Source organism: Gopherus evgoodei, chromosome 5 (genome assembly GCF_007399415.2).
Source record: "Gopherus evgoodei ecotype Sinaloan lineage chromosome 5, rGopEvg1_v1.p, whole genome shotgun sequence".
Classification (NCBI taxonomy): domain Eukaryota; kingdom Metazoa; phylum Chordata; order Testudines; family Testudinidae; genus Gopherus; species Gopherus evgoodei.
Genome location: NC_044326.1, coordinates 3,095,570 through 3,121,648, shown reverse-complemented (window position 1 = coordinate 3,121,648; position 26,079 = coordinate 3,095,570). Strand labels below are relative to the sequence as shown.

The window sequence follows — 26,079 nt, the reverse complement described above, 5'->3', positions numbered from 1 at the left end:
TTTCTATTTCCAGCACAGCTACTGACTCAGCGAGGGTGGAATCCATCTCCTGGGCAGAGATCCAGCACCAGGCCAAGGAGCTACTGGAGTCGCACTGAACCCGACAGCAGACATAAGTGGGACATTTACCATGTGCTGGGCCTCTGTCCTTGGGTACATGGCCATGGGCAAGTCACTTGGGCTGCGACTTTTCACAGCTGGGTACCTCAAGTCAGGCATCGTGATCCATAGACAGACACTGCAGTAAGGCCCTGATTCGGATGGTAGCTTTGCCCTTGACACCAGCAAGCATCAGATCAAGCCCTAAGTGGCCTAATTTTTCAGACATACTGAGCAGTCACGTCTCCCACGGCTGTCAGGGGAATGCACTGCTCTGTGTCTCCATTTTGGCTCCCCGATCTGTAAAATGGGGATAATCTTTACCTACCTCACAGCGGTGTTCGGGGGAATTGGTTAATGTCTAGAAAGTGCTGAGATCCCTGCATAAGAGGCACGAAAGAAGAGCAATGCATTAATCTAGTCAGCTCAATCTTTTTAGCTTAACAATGGGAAGGCCATGAGGTGATTTGATTCCTGTCTATAAGTACCTACCTGGGGAACAGATATTTAATAATGGGCTCTTCAATCTAGCGGGCAAAAGTCTAACATGATCCGATGGCTGGAAGTTGAAGTGGACAAATTCAGACTGGACATTTTTCACAGTGAGTGTAATTAACCACTGGAACAACTTACCAAAGGTGGTGGTGGATTCTCCATCCCTAGCAACTTTTAATTCAAAAGATCTGCTCTAGTTCAAATAGGAATTAATACCGGGAAATCCCCTGGCCTGCGCTATGCAGGAAGTCAGATTAGATTTTCACAGCGGTCCCTTCTCACTTTACAATCTAACAATCCATTTTATTTTACCAAGGGACGTATCAGAAGAGAGTACTGTGGTAAGGCAAAATTAAGGGTTATGTTTAAGAGAAATTAGACATTCTTAGAATGTGAATTAATCAATAACAGTGTTTTACAAATACATGGCACTTTGCACCACAGGATCTCTATGCCTGTTTGAGACTAAGGTCTTGATTCAGCAAAGCGCTTAAGCACGTGCTTAATTTTAATCACAGTATTGAAGTCTATGGGATTTAAGTCTATACTTAAATGCCTTCCTGGATCAAGGCTCAAATTCAGCCCTGTGGAAAGAGCCGCCCAAGGCATATGTGCCCTTAACTCTTACTTAAGCCCTCAAAATAAGAATTAAAAGGGGCTTAAAAGAGCACGTAGTCTCTGTGCAGGCCCTCACACAGGGATGTGTTTCACTCTGCAGATGTGAATGAGCTGAACCTCACAACCTCCCCTGAGCTAGATCAGTATCATTATTAGAGCTGGCTGGATGGCTCTTTGATAGACAGGCTAAGGGACTTGTCCAGAAACATACAGGGAGTCAGTAGCAGTGCTAGCAATACAACCCAGGAGCCTTGATGCGCAATTCCCTGCTCTAACCATTAGACTCCACTCCTCCCTATATGAGTACACTTAATTACATTGTTAATAAGTAAACAGTACCGTTAAAGAGACAACACTCAGTTGTGTTAGGGCTCAGTAGGGCCAGGCCAGGAGAAGTTGTGGCTTGCTTTTAAATGAATCATCCAGGCAGGCAGTTCTTTAACTGCTCTGTGTGAAATCCCAGCCCTCCACCCAAAAAGCTCCCGTTCACTGTTAAAAGCAGCATCGCACGCAACCCTCACCCTCAAGCATCATGCAGCAGGTTACCCCTGTGCAGAGAAAAATGGCCGGGCAGGAGGTTACAGCCATTGCTGGGACAGGGCCTGGAGTTACACCAGTGATGAATCTGGCCCATGGACCAGACCCCTGATCCCAGACGATTCCCAAAGTTCCCATCGGAGCAGCGAAGGGGCAGCCAGAATACGGGCAGCAGCCTGTCACCTGTTCCCATCGGTTTCCCTTCTGGCCGATTATGTACCGCACACAACACAAGTGTATTCGGGCCTGTAACAGGGTGTCTGGCACCTGTTCCCTCCAGGTGTCTATGAAGGGAAGTGTCCCTTTTTACAGCCCTGCCCCCTTATCCCAGAATTCCTTGCTGTCCCAACCTCCATTCTAGGCTGCAGCCATTACAGGCCTATGATGGACCTGGGCTTGTCCTTAAAGGGCCAGCACTCTGTTACAGGGTCATTCCAGCCATTCTCATATCACGTTGGTGGATCCTTTAGGAAAATGAAGCAATACGAGTGCTGTACAGCAGCAGCACACACCAGTGGCATGGATGTGAGGGTGCAGAATTAAAGAGGAGGAAAATCCTGCTCATCCGTCTTCAGGCAATGTAAAAAGTGTGGCGGGAGGGTGGGAGTTGTGATGTTACACTCCATATTCTTTATGGAAATACGCTTATGATATGGATATGACATAACTGAGATGTACTTTACACGAGATGGCTCATGTAAGATATAATTGGAAAGGTTATGGTTTACCGAATGGGATTATCCCATTTGTATGCCTGTATCCATTCTGTCTCTGAAGTTAGCAATATTGACCATGTATCTGTATTTCAAATGCAGCAAAGAATCCTGTGGCACCTTATAGACTAACAGACGTTTTGGAGCATGAGCTTTCGTGGGTGAATACCCACTTCCTCAGATGCATGTCATGCATCTGAGGAAGTGGGTATTCACCCACGAAAGCTCATGCTCCAAAACGTCTGTTAGTCTATAAGGTGCCACAGGATTCTTTGCTGCTTTTACAGATCCAGACTAACACGGCTACCCTCTGATACTTGTATTTCAAATGTGCTACTTTGGGTGTCACTCCCAACTAGCCCTTCAGATACAACAATGAAAAAGCCAGACAGGGCTGATGGGCCATTAGGAAGAAACAAGACTGTGAAGATACTAATCTCTCTCCTTCCTGACATAGGCGCCAACTTCCCCGTGTGCTCGACCTGACCTCTTCCCCTGGCCCCGCCTCTTCCCCTCCCCCAAGTGTGCCACATTCCCGCTCCTCCTCCCACATCCTGGAGTGGCTAATGCTGCAAAACAGCTGTTTGGTGGCGGCCGGGCGAGAAGTGCTGGGAGGTAGCAGGTGGAGGAGCGCGGATGCAGCACGCTCAACGGGGGGCACCCCTGGAGCACCCATGGAGTTGGTGCCTATGCTTCCTGAGAGTCCTGCAGGAACTAGCTGTGACACAACTAGGTCAGATCGTCCTGCCACCTGATACTAAACGCTATCTTGGACTTCTACTAATTTTTCCACTCACAGGATGGGGAGGTTAAGTTTGGGAAACAAAAGGTTTCCCGCCTTATGTAAATTCTATTTAAGGCTGGGCGGGAAGGCATTCCAGACTCTCCTCCATGGCCTACTCATGCTGAAAGAACCTGGAGGGACAAAAGAGACTAACCTGAAGGGAAAGGCAGGGGTGAGTCCAGACTGAGACAGGGGTTCAGTCTGTAAGAATAAATAACTGGAAACCTAAGCTACAGAAACTCTGCATCTGGCCTAATTCAACATTGAGGGTGAGAAATTACATTGTGTAACCTGTTTCTTTAGTGAATCACTCTTAGTTTGCATGTTTTGTTTTATTTGCTCAGCAATCTGTTTTGTTCTGTTTGCTACCCCTTTAGCCACTTAAAATCTGCCTTTTATAGTTAATTACATTTGTTTTGTTTATTATTACACCCTGTTTCTGTAATTTGTAACTGTGGGGTGAGGCAAGAAGTTGTGCATATCTTCTTCCACATTGAGGGAGGGGGCGAATTTATGAGTTTGCACGCTGCAGATTTTTCCATACAGCACAAAACAATATCCCTTTGGGTCTGCACTCCAAGGGAAGTGGGCACCTGAGTGCTGGGGCAAGTCCCTGAAACTGAGTCTTCCCAGAGCTGATCTCAGTTCTGTGTCTTTCTGCAGTGGGGTGTTGCCCTGCCTGTGTCTGTGCTAGAGGAGGCTTAAGAGCCTGGCTCAGCAAGACAGGGCAAAGGGGGCCCAGGCTGGCAGAACAGGCAGGCTGACTGGTATCTCAGCACATCAAGTGACATCGTGAAGGAGTGCAATCCATCACAGGAGTCTCCTTTGACCAGTCCCCAATTATTTAAGGCTAGAGCTGTGAAATGATCATCTCTGGGCATTTCAGGCAGCATTTCTTCTTCCCCACTGTGTCACTACTTCTCCACCTTGAATTTTTTGCTTTCTTGTCCAAATTTGGACAAAATGGATATTTGTTTGGATCTAAATAATGCAAACATTTGGAAACAGATGAGGGAAAGAACATAAGACTGGCCATAGTGGGTCAGACCAAAGGTCAATCTAGCCCAGTATCCTGACTTCTGACAGTGGCCAATGCCAGGTGCTCCAGAGGGAATGAACAGAACAGGGAATCATCAAGTGATCCATCCCCTGTCACCCATTCCCAGCTTCTGGCAAACACAGGCTAGGGACACCATCCCTGCCCATTCTGGCTAATAGCCATTGATGGACCTATCCTCCATGACCTTATCTAGTTCCTTTTTTGAACCCTGCTATAGTCTTGGCCTTCACAACATCCTCTGGCAGGGAGTTCCACAGGTTGACCATGCACTGTGTGAAGAAATACTTCCTTTTGTTTGTTTTAATAGCTTCTCTCCAGAAGTCAGCTAGGCCAGGGGCCCCGTGTTTACAATGTGCACTGGGGTCAATATTGTCCTAGTTCTGCCCCCGCCCCCCGGCCCCATCCCCGCATTAGGGTTGCTTTGGGCTGTGCATTTGTGCTTACAACCAGAAACGTGGGAGAGGAAACCAAAGGTGAGAGCAGGAAAGTGGCTTATCTGAGGACAGACACCACGAAAGTGATAAAGCCAGAAACAAAGCCCTGACAGCCATTGCTGTGCCTGCTCCATTGGACCACCCGGCTTTGATGGAGTTCGTGAGTCCGCACAGAAGCATAAAGCACCCAGGCTCACACATCGCACTGACCGCTTACATCTCATAATACGTCCCCACTGGACTGCAGTCGCCTGCTCTACAAACCGATCCAGAGTGTCGGGGCCTCCACAGCGTTTCCCTCCAGATTCCATTATTCTCTAGCACTGCTCCGCGTCCTCTGTCAAAGTGGCACAATGGACCGGGATGTGCACGATGCTCGAGGGAGCGACCACAGGAATGCTGAGAGGGAGGGCTGGACTTTGCTTCAGAGCGGGATATCAGCTATCAGTTTCAGCTGCAGATATTTGATCCTGACAGCTCGTCCAGCTAATAGTAACAGGATAAGCCATAAAATATGTGCTCTGATTTGGAAGTAGCAAACACAGCAAATAACCAATTATTCCAAATAGTTTACAGATTTCAACTCTTCTATTTTTTTGGCCCACGTTCTCCTCACTAGCTTGTCATTGGATGAGTTATTTGTATTTGTTACAACTAACGACATAGCTAGCCAACAAAATAAAAAGCCTTGTAATGATTTGGGGAAATAGCGTGGGATCGCTCCTTCTGCTCCAAATTATCGTGATTATTTTACATCACAGTAGCGCTTAGAGCCCCAACCAAGTTCAGCATCGCATTGCGGTAGGTGCACAGTGAGAGACGGATCTGACCCCAAACACCTAACAATCTAAACAGACCAAGGTGGGCACAAAGGAAGCACTGTCAGGCCCATTCTCCAGGGTGGGACGCAAGGCACAGAGAGACTATGGGTGTGTCTACACAACTGTTGGGAGGTCTGACTCCCAGCTCGCATAGACATACACATGATAGCGCCTGAAAATAGCAGGGTGGACATGGCAGCACGAGCCCATTGGACACTATAGGCACATATTTGGTCACCTAGCCTGAGCCACTATAGTCACACTGCTATTTTTAGGCACTAGCACATATACATCTCATGGGAATCATGCTGCACAGCTGCGGTATAGATGTACCCTGAGATCAAACAGGCAGTGTGTGTGAAAGAGGCAGGATCCGAACTCAGATCTCCTGAATCCCAGTCCAGTGCCTCATCCACAAAACCACCCTTCTTCTCAATCTGACCCCTGTGGATACATGTTCTTTACAGCTCACCTTTGTATAAATCCATGATATGCCTACATCTTAGATATCACATGCAGATCTGGTCGCCCCATCTCAAAAAAGATATATTAGAATTGGAAAAGGGTCAGAAAAGGGCAACAAAAATGATTAGGGGTATGGAACGGCTTCCATATGAGGAGAGATTAATAAGACTGGGACTTTTCAGCTTGGAAAAGAGACGACTAAGGGGGGATATGACTGAGGTCTATAAAATCATGACTGGTGTGGAGAAAGTAAATAAGGAAGTGTTATTTACTCCTTCTCATAACATAAGAACTAGGGGTCACCAAATGAAATGAATAGGCAGCAGGTTTAAAACAAACAAAAGGAAGTATTTCTTCACACAGCACATAGTCAACCTGTGGAACTCTTTGCCAGAGGACATTGTGAAGGCCAACACTATAACAGAGTTAAAAAAAGAACTAGATAAATTCATGGAGGACAGGTCCATCAAGGGCTATTAGCCAGGATGGGCAGGGATGGTGTCCCTAGCCTCTGTTTGCAGAAGCTGGGAATGGGCGACAGGGGATGGATCACTTGATGATTCCCAGTTCTGTTCATTCACTCTGGGGCACCTGGCACTGGCCACTGTTGGAAGACAGGACATTGGGTTAGATGGACCTTTGGTCTGACCCAGTCTACCCGCTCTTATGTTCCGATGTGTTTCCTTGAAGGCCCATTGGGCCTCATTTTTAACTTTCGAGTGTAAACTGGGATAACTCCACTGAAATCAATAGAGCTATACCGGTTCCAAAATGGTGTGGATGGAGAACCAGGCCCATTCAAGAAAACAAACAAATGCTCTTCTCTCTGAGTCCAATCCTGCAAGGTGCATGGGGGAGAATTTAAGGCACAAATGGAAACTGGAGACTTTCCGTGAGAATCAGGCACCTAGCTAACTTTTGTACCTTTTAAATCCTTCCCCTCAGCACCTGCACTGAATTCGGCGAGAGGGAACGGGGCTCAAGTTTGTCAGCACTGAAAGGAAAGTGTTGTACAGTGTATTAGGAGTGTGCGTCTGTGAATTCAGAGCCAACAGACATTTCCAATGGGATTAGCAGCCCCTGATGTTTTACACTAGATGACAATTCATAGATTGTATGGCCAAAAGGAACCACTATGATCATCTGGCCTGACCTCCTGCATAGCACAGCCCAGAGAATTTCACCAAGTAATTCCTGCATCCAGCCCATCAGTTCTGTTTGCATCTTCCTTTGTGGGGGAAATTCACCGCTGCACAGCACAGATGAGCAGACAGACTCTCCATCAATCAAGTCCTATTCTGAGGGGTTAAGTGCTGCACAGGCTCCCAGCACAGCTGGTGTGAGGACTCATAAAGAGCAAACATTGAGATAACAGTGGTCAAAAGCTACTGGTTGTAAACTTTGCTACTTTCTCTGCTAGTTAGTTGCAAAACTGATCCAGTCAGGGAACAGAAGCAGCAGCACATTAACTAGCCAAAACAGCACAAGGTGCAAGAGTTTAAGATCTTTGGGGCAGAAACTCTGTCTACCAACAAGGTCTGTACAGTGCCTTGTACAATGATGTCTCAGTCATGGTTGGGGTGTTTCTGGGCACTGTTGCAATACTAATAATAATTGAAAATAATAATAATTACGGGAATATCTGCAATGAACATTTACAGATCTCATAGTATTCAATGGCAACATTTACATACAGCTGCAAACAACAAATAAATCTGAGAATTTCACCAGGCCAATGTTGAAATATTGGAATTCCCTGAGGGATGGGGATTATCATTATGGAAGTGTTAGTTGCAACTCCACAGGGAAGGTTGAATTAAGCTGTGCACTACCCGAAGGCTGAATCCCTGCTTTATGTATGAAAAATACAGAATATCCAGCCCCTAAACATCCAGCACTTATCCTTGAATACATAAGTAATGTTCTGAGACATTACAAATAAATCTGTTAACTAGTTTAGCAAATACAATTTTAAAATGGGTCCTTTAACAAATTTTGCATCTTCCCTTTGTCCCAAATTATCTTAATAACTGAATAACACAGATTCTTCAAACTTTCTGTGTAGTTAAAATTCACTGGAATCTTATGCGTGCACACACTATGCTTGAAGAAATTAAATTGTAATTAAGCTAAATTACTACTGATTGTTGTACGTAACTGTTATGCTTTACACAGCCTACGGATAAGACCAAGTCCATGGCTTGTGGAACTCTTAGATGGACCCATTGAGACATTACTTTTCCTCTATAACTAATCTGCATGCAACAGTTCTATTGGCTGCAGTATATTAGGGGTAGGCAGGAGATAGGGACACAGCTGTCAAGTGTTCTGATTGGTAGATTACTTGATCTAGCCCCATCACCACATTGTAAATGTTCCATACCCCCATGCTAGCTTGGGCATCCGTATCAGGAAGGCACCACTCCAGGGAGAACAGAACAATGTACCAAGGGTCAGTACCAGCATTGACAATTTTTTGCTCTGCTCCAGGAATTAATTTGCGGCAGGTCTCTGGCCTGTGCTATACAGGAGGTCCAACTAGACAATCAGAATGGACTTGGAATCTATGAGTTTGTTAACTCGAGGTAAAAACCCCATGTGGACATGCCCTAAGATATGGGTACACTAGTCTTAACCCTTGGATTGCCACTGGTGGCATATCCACAGCCTCCTGTCTCATCTTGTCTCACTGTCCTCTAGGGCCACATGGCCAAATCCAATCCCAGTGAGATCCAGTGGGACCCTGTGGACTTCAGAGGCATTGCATGTGTGGAACTTTTGGTCATAAAAGTTCTCCAAATATTTAACCTAAATTTTTGCAGCTGCAGCCTCTACGCCCCATTCCTAAGCAACAAAAGGTCCTATTTTTGTGCAAGGATCCTTAGCAATAAAGAACAAGGAGACAAGGAGGGTCAAATACATGAGGTGTCAGAGGTACAGCTTTAAAAACAGAATGGGTTCCAAGGTTTTCCCTGAGATACGTCAGCAGGTCTTTAGATCGTGAGGTTTATTATATTTAATCACATTCTTGTAGGGTTCCAGCACAGGGCACTGGAATCAGTTTATTGCAGCCTAATATTCTGTGGCTTTTATTTTAAATTAATAACTTGCAGCTTTTTTTTTTCTTTTCAAAATTTTACTTGAACTAAAACGAAAACATATTCACCTAAATTAAACGTGGGAGGGAAAAGGCTATTTATGGACCTTTGTTTCCATATGCTAAATCCCAGCAAAGCCACCCATTCTCCTTTCTGCATGGAGAAAGGAAACCACTTTGGGGGAAAGACACATTTTCCGGGCATAAAAAATATATTGGGTTTTAAAGGTACCTGTGTTCGTTCAACAGGACAGATGGGTCTGTGTAAAGAAGATGTGAACACAATGTACATGGCACATTGTACCATATCTGTATACATGCCACTGCAGGAATTTTCCTTGCAAAAAGCTACAGCAGCTACAAGAACCTACGGTGAAACAAATGTAACATACGCCATCAACTACCTGTTCAGTACAGCCTGTGGAAGCCCATCTCGGTCTCTTTTAGCAGTAGAATTTCAACCTAGCCTTACCAAATCCAAGGGGATTTATTGTACCTAATCCCAGAGAAACACAAAGTTTAGATACAGACTCAGATCTGAATGTCTTCAAAGGCTTTGGCTCTGGGATTGAGTTTGGCCCGTCTTTGTTGTACACTTGAACAAATATCGAATCAGGTGAGGGCAGTGTTGGTGGGGTGGAATTAATTGGATCTATTCCAAGTAGGGAAATGGAAAGCAATGCAGCTAAATTCTTACTTCAGGGGTGCATGGGCAGCTCCTGTTGACTTCAGTAGGAGCAGAAATTGTCTTATAGTTTTTGGGTCAAATTCAACCCTGGTCTAAGCAGGTGGAACTTTGTCCTGACATAGAACCCACTGCAGGTCTACAAAGCTACACCTTGTGGCTAGACACAGAGCAAGGGACACAATTTTATCACCCTGTCTGGCAACAGTAACTACCCAAACTTTTAATTTTGCAAAAAACTCAAGGTGGGAACAAGATACTTCACTTCGTTACCAATGGGCGAGAGGCGGAATGATTTTACACCAACCAGGGGTCTTCCCTCCATACAGCTCTAGCCTTCAGAGCACTCCTCTAGACCTGGGGGACCAAGATTGCCCTGAAAACCCATCTTTGAAGCTGCTGCCTTCAAAGTATTTAGGCTGAAAATCACTCCAGTGCAGAGGACCAGTGCCATTTGTCTCTATAGGGCTTATATCCCACTTAAGACCAATGTTGAGGGCTTAAATGATGCCTAGTTCTCATGCTAGTCTCCTGAACAGGGACGGGTTTCAGCCTGAATAACTTTATCAGCTGTTCCCACAACTGATGAGAAAACATACCACTCTGACAAATGAACTGGGTAAATAAGATCTAAAGCATCAGCAACTGCCATGCAGGAACTGGATAATAGTCATCTAATCCCACATCTTGGACTCAAGCCCATATCCTTTCTTCTTCACCAGCCTAACCCTCTAAACCATGCATAGCTAGGCACTTATGATTGGAATAGGAGGGAGGATATTTTCTGGTCTTCCGCCCTAACCCCACCTCATTTTCTTTGACTTTAAGGGAAATGATTGACCACAGACAAACATACCAACAAACCGTCACTTTTCTAGAAGATCAGAGGAACCTTTTACCAAAAGCCCTGGTCCAATTTTTGGAGATTTTTAAAAAAAATGATAGTCTTTATGAAAACCAGGCAACCCACTTAAGTAAGTTAGAAATGAAACAATACATACATGGAGATCGGCCCGAGAAGCTGGCATGTTAATTAGAGTGGAGCTGGTCATGCCCTCTGCAAGCTACAAATTAAAATGATTGGTTAGCAACGGGGTTAGGGAAACACAGTTCAACGTACAATGACAAAAGCAAATTTTAGAACAAAATTAAGGAATCAAAACAATGCAAAAGCCTTCAGAATAACAGAGCCACATTCTCCCAAGACCGGACTCTGCCAGCATGAGGGGAGGATATGGGTCATGACCTGTAATCATTTCCATAGCTTTTTTTAGGAGAAGCTAAAATGATCAGGAAAATCCAAATCTGAGAAAAACGGAAGGGTTTGTGGGGGGTTGGGGTTGGGCAGTGTTAAGTGAATTTAGTGTTGGGGGAAAGAGATAGATTGACAGCCCTAGAGACTGAAAGTTTCCACCCATGGAACAGGGACAGCATAGACAATTGCAGGCCAAGTGTCCCCCGGGTTGCTTTACCAATGTGCCTTCCTTGTCTTCACTAAGAAAATCAAAGCCCAGCCCAGAGGAGCATGATGACACCATGTCAAACACAACTTTGCTGTCAGCGTGGAGGGGTACTGGTCAGGTCTCCTGTCACCACCAGGGTTCCAGAGGACTGGTCTCTTCTCCCGACCCAGCTGACACAGGGCTCGGTTCCTGTCTATGCTGAGAGCTGAGTCGTGGTTAACATCATGTTAGTTAACATGAACCCCTTGAGCTTGTGCACTTATGTCACCTAAATTTCTAGCACAGATGAGACCTGAGTGTGAGGGACGAGAGTTTGGACTCCAAGGCCCAGTATCCTTGGTTTCTCTGCTGAGATTGGGGGCCAGTGACAGTGGGGTTTTGTGTGACTGTCCTTTAGAAACTACACTGAGACTCCTGCTACATAGAGGCCATGAATGAGGCTGGAATATGTTATAAATACTTTCTCACACATAAAGCAAGATGGCAGCTCACCCTGTCAACACCCAGAACCAGGAGGGCGGGAACAATTTTTATAGTGCAAGTGCTAAGAGCCATTGAATCAAACTATAAATCTGTATATGATGGAAACCGCTTCAAGTCAGGGGGTGTGGCAGCACCCCCCAGCACCCCTAGTTCCAGCACGTATCAACAGAACCTGAAATGCAATGAGCTACATTCACTGCTGAGGGCAATGGTGTCAGCAGGAATGAATCTGGCCCAATGTGTTTTAGCACAGGCATTAGGAAACTCATGAGTCAGATCTGTTCTAAACAAGTGCTGAACGGAGCTGTTTGTCCTTGGCCAACAAACAGCTGTCTGGCTGGTTGTTAGATTGTCTCTTCACCACAGCTAATGCATCAGGCTGAAACTGGACTAACATCTCAAAAGGAGGAAATGTCTGAACTGCACATTTCTTTTGGGAGTGAGGAACGGTGGGATTAGCAATGGGAGATGCTCACCAAGAGACAATGTATTGATGTGAACATCAAGCTGAACTTGACAAATTTCAACCCAGTTACATATAGTTGCCAATGGCCCCTCACCATCCATGGAGTGAAGCATCCAGGGTGCTATAAGGGGGGCAGATTGTAATAACTGTGACACACTGGGGGAGGCTGATTCTAAAGCCAGGCTCTAGGGTGGAATTCCACTATCTGGGCTCAAGCCACAAAGTTTAGATCCAAACCCAGGCTTCCAGAGTGTCTGGAGCTGTTTAGGATCCAGGGGTTGGACACCAAAAGGGAGCCCATCCCCTGGTTCTCGACTGGAAAATCACCAATTCTGTGAGCACGGACTCAGATTTGGGCTTTGACTTCAGCCCATCCTCCACAAGTATCCTGAAGGTTTATGGCAGATTAAATTCAGACTGAGAGCCTTGTGATCTGTTACCCATCAGCTCCACCAGGAGAGCCAAGATTCTCCTTCCCACCTGGCTGGGCTGGTGGTCGGAGCACATCTTAGCTGAAAAGCACCATGGGGCTCAGATTTCCAAACATGCTTGGTGCCCACTACTGGGGGGACAGATTTCAGCTCCCATTGAGGGACCTAGATGACTTTTGAAAGAGCCCACCGAGAACGAGAGCTGCCGGGGGCTGGAAATCTGGCTGCTCTACCAGCTGTCTAAATGGACACTGGGCTTTTCTGGAAAACCTGGCTGACAAATATGAGTGAGTCCTTGCCAAAGTTCGGGCCCACGGGCATCTGGCAGAAGAGTTTAGTGTAACTGGGTGCCAAAGTGGCTTTCAGGAACCCTACAGGGGAGCCTGGGTGGAGTAGGGTACCCATCTTGTGGGTCTCAGGCAGTGCATTTCTTGCTCTACGTTATTAACCACGACATTTCTAATGCATTATGTACACGGTAACAATGGGCACATTCCACACACATTTTTTTTTTAAACAAACGGATTGTCCCAACCCTGCTAGAGAGAAGGGTGCACCCAGCTTGGCGGCATCAGGGGCCGTTTTTTAAAACAAAGACAACAATGCGATCCTGTTCCCGAATTACATTCATCTGATGTGCAAGGAACCAAAACCAGACTTGGCAAGAAGGGGAGCAAACGGCTTAGAGACGTGCCGAGGAATACACAATGCTCTCGAGACGAGGAGAAAAATAACCCTTTCCCTCGCTTCAGCCACAATCAGACAATCAGTACAGAGCAATGCTGGCATCCACTTCCCTTCATACGTGTGTGCAAGCATGAGGCAGACAGGGAGTCCATACATGGCCGGGTAAAGTTTCCATTTGCCAAAGACAAGACAGAAAAATACCCGAAGCAGTTTGGGACCAACTACAGAACGGTCGTCATTTCTATTCAATTCTACAGGACTAGAATTGCTTCCATAGTCCTTTATTTGTTTCTCACACATTAAATTCCACAAGACTTGTGCATAACAGGGTCAATTTTCATGGGCTTTTTGGGGTGAGAATGGGAAGGTTGGTTGGCTGCCAGGAGATTTTTATTATTATTTTCTGGGAATATTTCTGGGTTCCTGGACTGGGGGCAATTTCAGTGAAATATATTTTTTTATTTGATTTGATTTGATTTATTACCAGCAGCTGTGGCTCCAGGCACCAGCGCTCCAAGCACGTGCCTGGGGCAGCAAGCCGCAGGGACTGCCCTGCCAGTCTCTGCGAGGGCGGCAGTCAGGCTGCCTTCGGTGGCATGCCTGCAGGAGGTCCGCTGGTCCCGTGGATTCAGTGGCAATTCAGCGGTGGGTACGCCAAATCCGCAGGTCCGGCGGACCTCCCACAGGCAAGCCACTGAAAGCAGCCTGCCTGCCGTGCTTGGGACAGCAAAAAAGCTAGAGCCGCCCCTGATTACCAGATCCAGTCTTTTACAACATAAACCCTTGTTTTACAACTTACCATAAATAGAAATGAATGTAGTATATACACAAATACAAATTATAAATTGGCCTATGGGAGTCCTAAAGCTGAACGGATGAGACTTTTCATTATCTCACGTTTAGGTCCAAATTTCTGTTTTTCTTACATTTAGCTGTGTAACCTGTTCATGAGTTGTCCTATCAAAACCCTACACAATATTACGCTTTTCTCCTTTTTCTTCCTATTTTCTTTGTTTTAATATCTTAATTTTGAGTTTCACTATTGTTGAGGGGGTTCTCTCTCCCGCAGTATCCAAAGAATGTTCTCAAACGATCTGATTTGGTGACAGCGATTCCTCCAGCAAACTCCAAAAAGTTCCACCAGATTTCTCAGTACAGGAGTCAGCTTTTTTCTTTCTCCTTTGTAAAACTCTGACTTGATGAGTTAATTTTTCTAGTGCCAGAATTTCCCACACTTTTTGAGACCAGTCAGTAAATTTAGGGGAGTCACTCCTCTTCCACCATCTTTCTATGGCAGTTCCAGCAGCAACCAGGAGACGAGTGATCAATTCTTTAGGGCTTTTATAAGATGCAGCTTTTAGGACAATTTAACAAAAACACTAAGCGGTTATCTGACAGCTGACACCATTATCTCCTGTATGGAGTCTCCAACAGCTCTTCAAAACGTCTTAATTTGGGGGCAGGCCCACCATATATGCCTCTATTTCAGCACATCATTTTGCCCACCCCTGTATCATACATTTCTTTAACTTTAAGGGGAGTTGGGTGCCTTTGATAAAGAATTTTAATGTAATTTTCTTTTATTAACCTGTTTATTGAGGTGGACAGACAATCGCTCCATATATTCTCCTGTTCCTCAGTTTTGGTGTCTATCCATACCACAACTTTCCATCTTTTCATGAACACAGTTATTTCCTGTGGGTAACAGTGACTACTTTGTTAGGCATGGAGATAAGCCTTTGCGTTTCATGGATGTAGTGAACAGTTTCTCAAATGCTATCAATTTTCAGCCTAGGTTTGCCTTTTTGTGGGGAGTGGGGTGAAAAATGTCTCAACAGTATTGATACGGCTGGAATGTTGATATCTTTTGCAAGGTGTAGTTCAATGGAACGTGTTTCTGATTCTTGTAAGACATGCCTAGAGCACTGGCATGTACTTTTTTCCTTTGCTGGATGTATAAAATTGAAATGAATAAATAAATGGTTTAATTTCTTTTTACATATTACGACAAAGTTCCACCTCTACCTTGGTGGGTCCTATGCTTATTGGTAGATTTGCTCACCTCAGTGATCTTCCCCACAGTCTAGATCAACTCCTCCTGTGTCTGATCGGGAGTTGGGAGGTTTGGGGGGAACCCCGGACCACCCTCTACTCCGGGTTCCAGACCAGGGCCCTGTGGCTTGCAGCTGTCTATAGTGCTTCTTGTAACAGCTGCATGACAGCTACAACTCCCTGGGCTACTTCCCCATGGCCTCCTCCAAACATCTTCTTTATCCTCACCACAGGACCTTCCTCCTGATGTCTGATAACACTTGTACTCCTTAGTCCTCCAGCAGCTCTCAGCTCCCTGTGCTTCTTGCTCCCAGCTCCTCACACGCACTTCCTCTCCTCTGGCTCCTCCCTGCCTGACTGGAGTGAGCTCCTTTTTAAACCCAGGTGCCCTGACTAGCCTGCCTTGATTGGCTGCAGGTGATCTAATCAGCCTGTCTGCCTTAATTGGTTCTAGCAGGTTCCTGATTACTCTAGTGCAGCTCCTGCTCTGGTCACTCAGGGAACAGAAAACTACTCATCCAGTGACCAGTATATTTGCCCTCTACCAGATTCCTGTATCCCACTGGTTTGGGTCTGTCACAATATATATAAAAATTTAAACTTTAAGCTACTCCCTGCTCAGGCTTGGCTTCAAGAGCCTGACAGATCTTCGGGGCCAGAATCATCTTAATTTGTGAACCTTGCGCAAACAGTCAGTACTAAAATAACCACAGTAATTGTCCCGCCAGTTGTTTTGTTCTTGATTAAAATAGACATTCAGGAGCAAAAAACAAAGAGTTAAAGACACAGGAGTAGAAAATGTTAGAAAAGCACGAAAGATTTACTTTTACAACTCCCAAAGCAAAAGCAAAAGTGTTGGTGCTCTGTGGATATTGAGCTCATATCGAGCTCTGTGGATGTCAAAGTGCTTTACAGAGGATGGCAAATATCATCACCGCTATTTTACAAGTGGAGAAACCTATAGCACTGAGAGGTGAAGGGATTTGCCCATGGTTACTGGCAGAGCCAGAACAAGAATCCAGCTCCCTCATGGGACAGGCCAAAGTCCTATATACCAGCCTATATAACGTCTATACAGACAGTATCCGTGGAATATGGGCATGTGCTATGTACAGTCCATCATTCCACAGCCTCACAGACAGGAAGTTGTCAGGTTAAAAAAAAAGATGAAAGAAAAACAACTTTTAATTGGTACGTTTTGGACACTTTGTGCCAAATTATCAGATTCAAGGCCAGAAAGGACCTTAAAGAGATCTAACCTGACCTTCTGTATAGCCCAGGCCATCAGCGATGCATTAACTCGGCCACACAGCTGTCTAGACAAGGATTTAAAGGTTAACACATTTTGACTACCTCCTTCTAGAAGTCTAACGTAGACAAAGCACATCCTCTTTAATGCTGCTAAGCCGGTCATGTTAAGCACATGCTAAGCTGGACAAAGCCTTTGCAGTGCACATGTGATCAACTGCACGTGAAAACTTAGAATCCAAAGATGAAAATCTGGCCCATGGAACCTAGAGGCAGGTTGAGGCTGGAGAACTACTCAGAAAGGAGTAACCACCCAGCTCCAACATTATGTGGCACCAGCCATCATCTCAGGTGCCTCGCAATCAGGGTTCAGACAAAGGCGCAGCTCTAGTAGCACTGAAAGACGACCTCATGGCCATGGACACAGGTAAGATCTTCAAGCTCACACTGCCGGATCTCGCCGCAGCCTTTGACAGACTGGACCACATGGTACTGCTAACCCGCCTGACATGACATAGCAGGAGCAGGTGGCCCAGCACTGCAGGGGCTCCAGTCATCCTTCTCTAGCAGAACTCATAGTGGTGATGAGCAACTTCTCCTCCTCTTCGAAGGCCTGGGACCTGCTGGGCTATATCTACATGAGACCTCTGGGAGAGGGAGTGAAACGACCGCTCCTTCCCCAGGGTTAGCGGCTGATGAAATTCAATATGCACCTCACTCTCACTCACTGCCACTGCTAACAGGTCCAATTGTCTACAGGAAAGTAACTCTTGGATTAAGAGCAGCTGGCTCAAGCTGAACCCAGGCAAGACCCAAGTGATGCTGCTCAGACAGGGGAAATGCTCAGAAGAGCTGGCGAAGACACTGTCTCCACCATCCATCAAAGACTTCCAACACTCATTTGTTAAAAGGTTGTGACGCCTCGGGGCTCTGTTTGACACCTCGTTAAGCCCAGATGATCAAGAAGCATCAGTTTCCAAAAAATGCCTTCTTTCACCTCCAGTTCACCTGGAAACGTCATCCCTTCCCCCCGGACAAGGACCTGGCCCCAGTGATCCCTGTGTTCGTCAGCTCCAGACTGCATTACTGTAACTTCCTGTGTCTGAAGCTGCAGGTGAAAATGATGCCCAGGCTCTACTGTTACAGAATGCAAGCCCACCTTCTTCGTGGCTCAGGCTACGTAAACATATCAGACCCACCCTCAAGTCCCTCCCAGTCAGCATCCAATGCTGGATTAAGGCCTTGGTCCTAATTTTCAACGCAATTAAAAGATCAAGTCCCAGCCACACCAAAGACTGAATTTTGATCTATGAGGCTCCAAGACAGCTGCACTCCTCTGGGCCAGGGCAGAGCACACAGCTCTGAATGAAACGCTGGAGAGCTAAGCACAAAGTGCTCCCTGTCGAAGGGATCCAGCCACAGGACAATCGCCCACAGGAGATCAGGCGAATCCAGGGCCTGACCATAGCTAGGAAACATTGGAAAGATTTCATCTTTGAAAAAGCCTTTCTGCCATCATTGACATGCACAATCTGAACACCCCCCTATTATTCCCAACTCCCCCCTAAAAATCCCTACCCCAAGCAGAGTTCTGACCCCCAAAAGGGAGAAGAGCTGGAGACTCCAGGAAGGAGGACTTGGTTATTACTATTGATTTTACCTGGAAGCAGCTTGAATGCTATGGCAATGGGTGGCATGATTATACCCGAAGACACATAGCTACTAGACCGGGAACACTCCAAAGTCTGGAGGGTTTTAGGGCTGGGAGATTGAGGCAGTCTCTGATTAGCACGTGCAATGGTGAACGACAACAGGTTAAGACCAGCAGCTCAAAGCGCAGGTGCATTTCAGAGCCTGTCTGCTCTGGAAGTCTTGCTAGATCAAGTTACTGTCTGAAATTTACTAATAGACACTCTGCTCTCAGCTGGGATGGAAATAACTGTTTTCCTTTGTGGTTTCAGCATTTCCTGGCCAAATCCTGGCAAGGAATCACTCAGTTCTGCAAGGTGTGACATTGAGAGTCCTCACTTCCCATGGAAGGCAATGGAGATGAAGGGCATATTCAGAGCTTGCAGGATTGAGTGCTTAGCTCTGCAGGAAGCTTCAGAAACAAAGCCAGAAACCATGCAAATCTCAGCTAAGCTTTGGGATTTGATGATACCAGAGGAGACACCTTCTACATTTTGCGGGGGATCCCTTCCCATGATTAGTGCAGTAATAACCTTAACCCCTCGTATCTGAAGAGCTCATGGCCTCTGCAGGAGTGGTTAAGTATTATTCTTATTTAGCCAATGGAGAAAGTGAGGCACAGAGGCTGGATTCAGAAACAAACTTTCTCTGGGTTTTGATCCAGGATTCACATGTGAGCTGTTGCATTCAAACCTGGACCTCGAACTCCTGCAACGTTGGAGGGGTTCAGAGCTGGGGTTCAGACCCCTTGCTATGCTTGCACATGCGGTAGCAGCCCCCTGCAATGCTGGATGAATGCCGAGGTTTGAAGCAGTTAACTATTGATCCCTCTTTTCTCTCCCCCAACCCCCTGCCGCTCTCTGGCCCTAAATAAAATTAATGTTTGTTCTCTCCATTCCTGGCTGGAATAGCATGCTGGGGGGTGGGGGGATCGGAGGGGGTTGGATCTTGTGGCGCCAGTGGTGACAGGGTGCGGCAAACAGAATAATTATTTGCCCATGACGATCCACCACATCTAAACAGGATTAATTTTTGCCATTGAAACAGTTGCGCGATGCCAGGGCATTCTGTATACACAATAGCAGAGCCTCCCAGCCCCGCTCCAAATTAGCCTAATTAGGAGCAGGCTTCAGGATCGGCTTAGAGAAGAAACCATCTGTAGTCTGATACGGTGTGTCCATCTCCCAGCAGCTGTTTCAGCCCTCGCTCTCTGGAGACTTGGTAGAGATCAGCTGGAAAAAATAAACTCAGCCCAGCGATGACAGAAAGATCAGGAGAGACAGTGGCTGCATAGGCTCAAATTAAATAGATACACACACACACTTGATGTGTGCCAAGGGCCTGCTTCTGCATTGCTCCAAACCTAAATCTGTCATTTACTCCACATCTTCAGCAGCATTTCCCATTCACTTGACATTCAGAGGCTTGGACTGGATACCTCCTGAGGTCCCTTCCAACCCTGATATTCTACGATTCTATGACACTGGCGGAAACAGCTGCACAAGGCACATGGCAATGGGGAAATCAAACACACTTCTGAAGCAGCCTCTGACGCAACCCCTGCTTACAGGGTGCGATTATTACTATTTATCACTTCTATGCCTCAGTGGCAGGTGTAAATGGGAGCATTCAGGTATGGAGCCTGCCTCTACTGAAGTCAACAGCAAAACTCCCGTTGACGTCACTGAGCAGAATGGGACCTTTGAGGGTATATCCACATGCAGCTTGAGCAGAAGTACCTGGGCCAGCGGGGTTCCCGAGCAGTGATGTTGGACGTGCCTGTCCAGAACCCTGGGTAATTACCAGCAGTGCTAGCTCACACTGCTGCTGCATCACTCCAGTACCCGAGCTAGGTAGATTCAAGCTAGCTCAGGCATGTCAGCTTGAGCGGCAGACACAGCCAGTGGCTGCAGTGTAGACATAGCCTTAGAAGCCTGAATCACTGATTTGTGCCTAAAGTTGTGTGTGTTTGTAGTTAACTGCACCCCCAACATTCGTGGTGACCTTTTTAAAATAAACCAGGGCTCATAGGTATCACAGACCATCAGGGTTGGAAGGGACCTCAGGAGGTCATCTAGTCCAACCCCCTGCTCAAAGCAGGACCAATTCCCAGCTAAATCATCCCAGCCAGGGCTTTGTCAAGCCAGGTCTTAAAAACCTCTAAGGATGGAGATTCTACCACCTTCCTAGGTAACCCATTCCAGTGCTACACCACCCTCCTAGTGAAAAAGTTTTCCCTAATAGCCAACCTAAATCTCCCTCACTGCAACTTGAGACCATTGCTCCTTGTTCTGTCATCTGCCACCACTGAGAACAGCTGAGCTCCATCCTCTTTGGAACCCCCTTTCAGGTAGTTGAAAGCAGCAATCAAATCCCTATTGTCTATGTCCATCCCAAGTATATGTCTATTTATACACATATGCATGTCTAACTGCAGTTTCTGTCTCTCTCCAGCACATTGCAGACATGTGAGCATGCATGCATAGAGAGCTGTACAACAAACAGCAAATGTGCTTCAGGGAACAAAATCATTTTTTCAATTTAAAAAAAAAATGCAGATTTTTCAACGCAAATTAAAAACTGGCATTGACATTTTTCAGTTTTCCAAACAAAATAACCAAAAAGATTCTGAGTTTTTAGGGGTGCCCTTTGCTCCCTTTTTTCTCCCCCCTCCCCTCATTTTTCAGTAGCAACATGGGGAGAAAGCAAAAAAGAAGGATGCGGAGGGAATAGCATGAGAAAGGAGAGGAAAGCGGAAATTAACAACCAACACTTTTTTTTTTGTTTTTCCCATTGAAAAAAAAATCAGGAGAAATCATAGAGGAATGAAAATCTTCCTGATATTTTTGAAAAAAAGGCCACTTTTCAGACCAAAAAAAATTAATTCTGAACAATTTCATCCAGCTCTGCACACCCTAGAATATAATGAGTGGAAAATCAAGGGGCCAGAGTTCACTGTCGGCATGAGAGGAGGTTGCTCTTGTGGACCGGAACTCAGGAGATCTGGATTCAATGTCCAACTCTTCATAGACTCCCTGTGTGACCTGGGACAAGCCACTGAAGGCCAGACCCTCAAAGGTATTTAGGTTCCTCCACTGAACTCAATGGGAGTTAAGTGCCTGAAACCTTTGAGAATCTGGGCCTTTATCCCTTCGTGCCTCCATTCTGTATCTGTAAAATGGGGACTGTAATCCTCTCTCTTCCCATTTGTCTGCCTCCCTTGTTGATACTGTCAGCTCTTCCGCACCGGGAATGACTCTCGCAGTGCGTCTCTGCAGGGCCTACCATGGTGGGGGCTCCTTTAAATATGAATAACATGGGTGACAGGTGTGTTGGCTGTGGTCAGATAGGAGAATCAGGCTTTATGGACAACAGTCACCCATGCCTCAAGGGACATTCTGCCCTCATGGGGAGATTCTTACCAACCCAAGACAAATGAAGGGGAAAAAATGGTCGATACCCCCGGACATTTCAGGGACTGCCCCCGGACAATGACCCAGGAGGCTGCGACACTAACTCCACGCCCAGGCGTTACTATCGTGGCAGCAACCTGTGAGTGACGGCAGCACCGATACTCTTGTCTCTATCCATGTTTGCTCGTGAAGTGCTGCTGGAGGCACTGGGGGTGGGCAGGGGTCTTTACGCTGGCGGTCGGGGTGAGAGTCCAGCTCCTGCTGCACTAAAGACTCCAGGAAGAATTACCATGAGGTGAGATTCCTCCATTAGGAGGCCTTCATCAGTGGGGAAAGGGAGCCGAGTTTCTCTCCCTCAGCCGTGCTTCCTGACCACCGCTGGGATTACGGCCGCTACCTTCTGGTGCAGCAAGGGCCAAACGGCAGCATTTAGCCACTAGTCTGAGAAAGCGACCCTCCATTGGACAGCTCTAGAACCAGCCTGAGAGACAGGCACATTCTGCAGGCTGCAATGAGGATAGCAACTTGTCCGGGCCACAACTCCTTAACGCTTCCCACTCCTACCCCGAGGCCAGGGTCTGTAACCCATCTAGATCTGAAAGAGGCTTGTCTGCAGCTCTGTGCCTCGCAATGGAAGGGCTGCAGAACAGAGCACTTGAGCAAATGGGCTAACAGGAACTGGCCCAGAGGCCTTGCTTAGCATGCCGGGCAGAAACTCCCAGTGCAGCTGCAGCCTTGTCTCTGTGCCCGCAAGATTCTCAGCGTGCCGCTCTAATAAAGCGCGTTTATAAGAGGAAATATTTTTTCCCCCACACAAAGGCAGCAATTGGAATAATAAACCGCTGGCAAAATAAAGTTTAGGAATTTCCATTAACAAGAGAAAGAGGGCAATTAGTGAAGTGGCTTGGATCGCCTGGGTGCGTCTGTTTGCCCAGTCTCAGAACGCCAGACTGAGAGGATGGCCAGGGAAAATGGAAGGCAGCAACTTTAAAAATGGATCAAAGGAAATGCTTTATCTCATCATGAGCCTGGGGAACTCTCTGCCACAACATACCACTGAAGCCAAGAGATTAGCAGGACTGGACATTTGTATGGATAACAGAAATATCCAGGTAAAATAGTAGATGTTAAAAAAATAATTAACAAGTGCTTTGGAAGGGATATAAACCCTCCTGTTTCAGGGCATAGTCCAACCTCTAATTAATGGGTGGTCAGGAAGAAACCTTTTTCTGTGGGCAGGTTATTCCATTAATTGTTGGGTTTCTTGCCTCTTCCACTGAAGCAGTTCCTACCAGCTACTACTGGAGACAGGATATTGAACTAGACAGACGAGTGACTGATCCAGTCTGGCAGTTCCTATATTCCTAATGCAAGGAACTATTTGAATCTCTCCCCCAAGCTCGAACTTGGCACTCTACATTATGGTTTGGAAGAGTTCTGTTTACTCCTTCCTCACCCTCTGCTATTCTCTCTCACTTCTGGGCTTCCCTGGCTCTGGCAATGCTGCTGAGGCAGAACCAGGGAATACTGGGCATCTCCCTCTGAGGCCTGTTCTTGAGCGATCTCTGGCCCGATCTGCTAGATATGGTAATTAGTAACAACTGCTGCACGCAGCTACTTGCCTCTCCATTTCCAGATATGTCTCGTTAACAAGGGTTGGCCCTCAGACTGCCAGGGTAGGATCTAGAAACAATCGTGTTTGATAGCTGTCTCACAAACTCTCATCACCTCCCCCCCCGGGAACAGCTTGGCACAGCTCAAGCTTGCGGCATGTTCCCCCAAACTCTTGCAGCGATTATCCCAATTTGGGGCCATGCTTCCTTGAACAGAACCACGGCATCTTGGATGGCCACCTATCACTACTGGAATCTTGCCGCTTTGCAGTTGCCAAATCTGGGCCCAGCCCGAGAAGCTCAGCTCCCGCTGAAGTCAATGGGCAGCCAGCACCTTGCAGGGCTGGGACCTTGGGTGTCTTTAGGCTCCATGTAAATGATGCCCTGTTACCTCTGGGGGATTGCGGGCTGGCGGGCTCACTCACCTGCCTGGGGCAATAATCAGCCACCCCTGATCAGTTCACTCTCAGTCCTTGCCTCAGGGCTCAGTTTATTGTCCATGTGCACTGACAACAGACTGCAACTGTCCTGCTCCCAGTACGGCTTATGAGCCTCTGGCAGTTTAGTGGTAGGCGTCTCCCCTCAGCCTGCGGATGGTCCACAGAGCCATCCGCCCACTGGCTGCAGCATGGCCTGTAGCTATAGGAGACCATTCTCCTATTCCTTTCTGGGTCCCAGGCTCCCTAATGGGGCGGGGTCCCTCATCTGTAACCCCCTGACGCTGGTAATCACCAGACGCAGTCACCTGACTCTGAGTCCCAGCCCTTGCCTGCAGGCTGCTAAACGCAGGGTTGGTTGGTTGCTCCCAGACCCTTACAGGGGTTAGTCACTCTATTACAGGGACCTTTGCTCGCTTTGAGGTATCATTCATTTCTGACAGCTTGCAAACAAAGCCCATTACAAATGGAATGAACTGGGAAACCATGCAGAGGGCTCTATGTGCAAAATGACTGTGTGTTGCAGCCCCTGATGCAGGGGCTCCCCGAGTCAAAAAGAGACCATTGCATCAAACACAGCCACAGACCCCAGCTCCACAGGGCTCCTGAACACCACTCCAAACCCTTCCCACCAGCAATAATCACAGGACTGCAGGATCTCACCCCGCACCCAGAGTGGAAGCGGTCTGCAGTTCCTATCTGCATGGCTGAGAGCAGAGCTGCCCACAGTTTGGGGAAGGGGTTTATTTCCCCACAGCTGGCAGTAAAGAGAAACCTACTGTACAACAAAGAGCATCCCACTGAGGATCGGGGACCTTGTTTCCTGGTGCACGGGGCAGCATGCGTGCAGCCAGTTTAGCTGTTGCTGTGTTTGGATGTCCACCCCACCAGCTGTGATCCATCTCATTAGGAGGCTGTTCAGCTTGGCCTGGCCTCCCGCGAAATCCAAACATGCTGCCAGCAGCACAGACTAGAGCTGGTCCCAAATTTTCCAAGGAAAACGGACGGGGGGAGGGGGGATTAGTGGAAAAGAAGGTTTAATCAAAAACAAAATATTCATTTTTGACAAAAATTTTCATTTTCCTGGAAGTTTTTCAAAGCAAACAATTTCGGGGAGGGAGGCAGGGGGAACTTTCTTTCTTTCTTTTATTCTTTTCTCTTTTTTTTTCTGTAATTTTTACATTTTTTGCTTTCAAAATGGTGGGCTTCCCTCCTTTCAGTCAGTTTTCCAATTTTGGCCAGTTGAAAACCAGTAACACTTCGTTTTTAAAAACAACATTTTCATCACTTAACTGCGTTACTTTAAAAGTGAAAGAGTTTGCCCCCCATTATCCCCCCTTTTCTGACTGTTTCCCAACATTTATCAGTTGGAAAGCAATAACGGGAAAACCTAATTTCCCCCATTTTCAAATTTCCCAGCAGGAAAAGCAGAATGTCCCAATGGGACTATTGCAAAAGGGGATTTTCCCCAAGAGAACTTGGGCAGGAAAATTCCTGGTTCTCTGGCCAGCTCTAGTGAAGATCTTCATCTGCTTTAACTCAGAGGTCATTGGAAGCACACAGAGAACAATTTCTCCAGATCACCCCACTGCTGGCCCAAGCCCCATCCTAGGATAGCCAACCTTGCTGGGTGCAGTATACAGTCAGGGGTTAAATCTGTCCAGTGAAGTAACTGGAGTGACACCAAGAATGACTCTGGCTCCAGGTGCCCAAGTGAACGGCACCTTCCCCATGAGCAGGAGCCTGAGACGCCTCATGTCTCCCATGATGGATGAAGCAGACACAGTTAGTGCTGATTTCTCAGCTATCCTGGGGTAAATCCAGGGAGACTCGGATGGAGTGCTCCAAAATTAAACCATGTGACTGAGAGCAGAGCTTGTTTCACTGGTGCCTAGGAGGTACTCAGAAGAGACCGCCAGAAACGCTGCAGAACTGCAGCCAGAGTTTCCACCAGTATCGGCTCCCTCCCCACATCCCCCATCCCTTCAGGTACCATCTCATGCCTAAACGAAGGTCACCACCTTCCCTCCCCCCCCCCCCGCCATCCCTTAGAAAGCCAACCAACACTGGACCCCCTGTCCCTCGCCCAGAGCAAATACTGTGCTCACAAAATCCTGGAAATGACCTTCTGAAGTGCTAGTCAAGCAGACATAGGCACTCCCTAATCAGATTATTTACCGGGCTTCGACCTGAATTTTGAAGGACACGCTTGAAAGAAAATGCTAAAACACCCCAGCCCAATCTCCAGGTGTTGCGCCACCAGCAACAACAAATGTTCTGGGAGGTTCT

At 46.8% G+C, this 26,079-nt stretch overlaps 1 protein-coding gene across 8 annotated transcripts in view; it reads right to left on the bottom strand.

Moving 5' to 3' along the window:
• The window catches only part of DYSF (dysferlin), a 315,864-nt gene that overhangs the window by 76,551 nt on the left and 213,234 nt on the right, over window positions 1-26,079 (bottom strand). For 5 of the 8 annotated variants that reach the window (XM_030563895.1, XM_030563898.1, XM_030563894.1 and 2 more), the window contains one exon: window positions 10,810-10,872. The exons of the other annotated variants lie outside the window; for them this stretch is intronic. In XM_030563895.1, coding sequence (XP_030419755.1) covers window positions 10,810-10,872 — 63 coding nt within the window. The remainder of the gene's footprint in view (window positions 1-10,809; window positions 10,873-26,079) is intronic. 8 annotated transcript variants of the gene reach the window in all.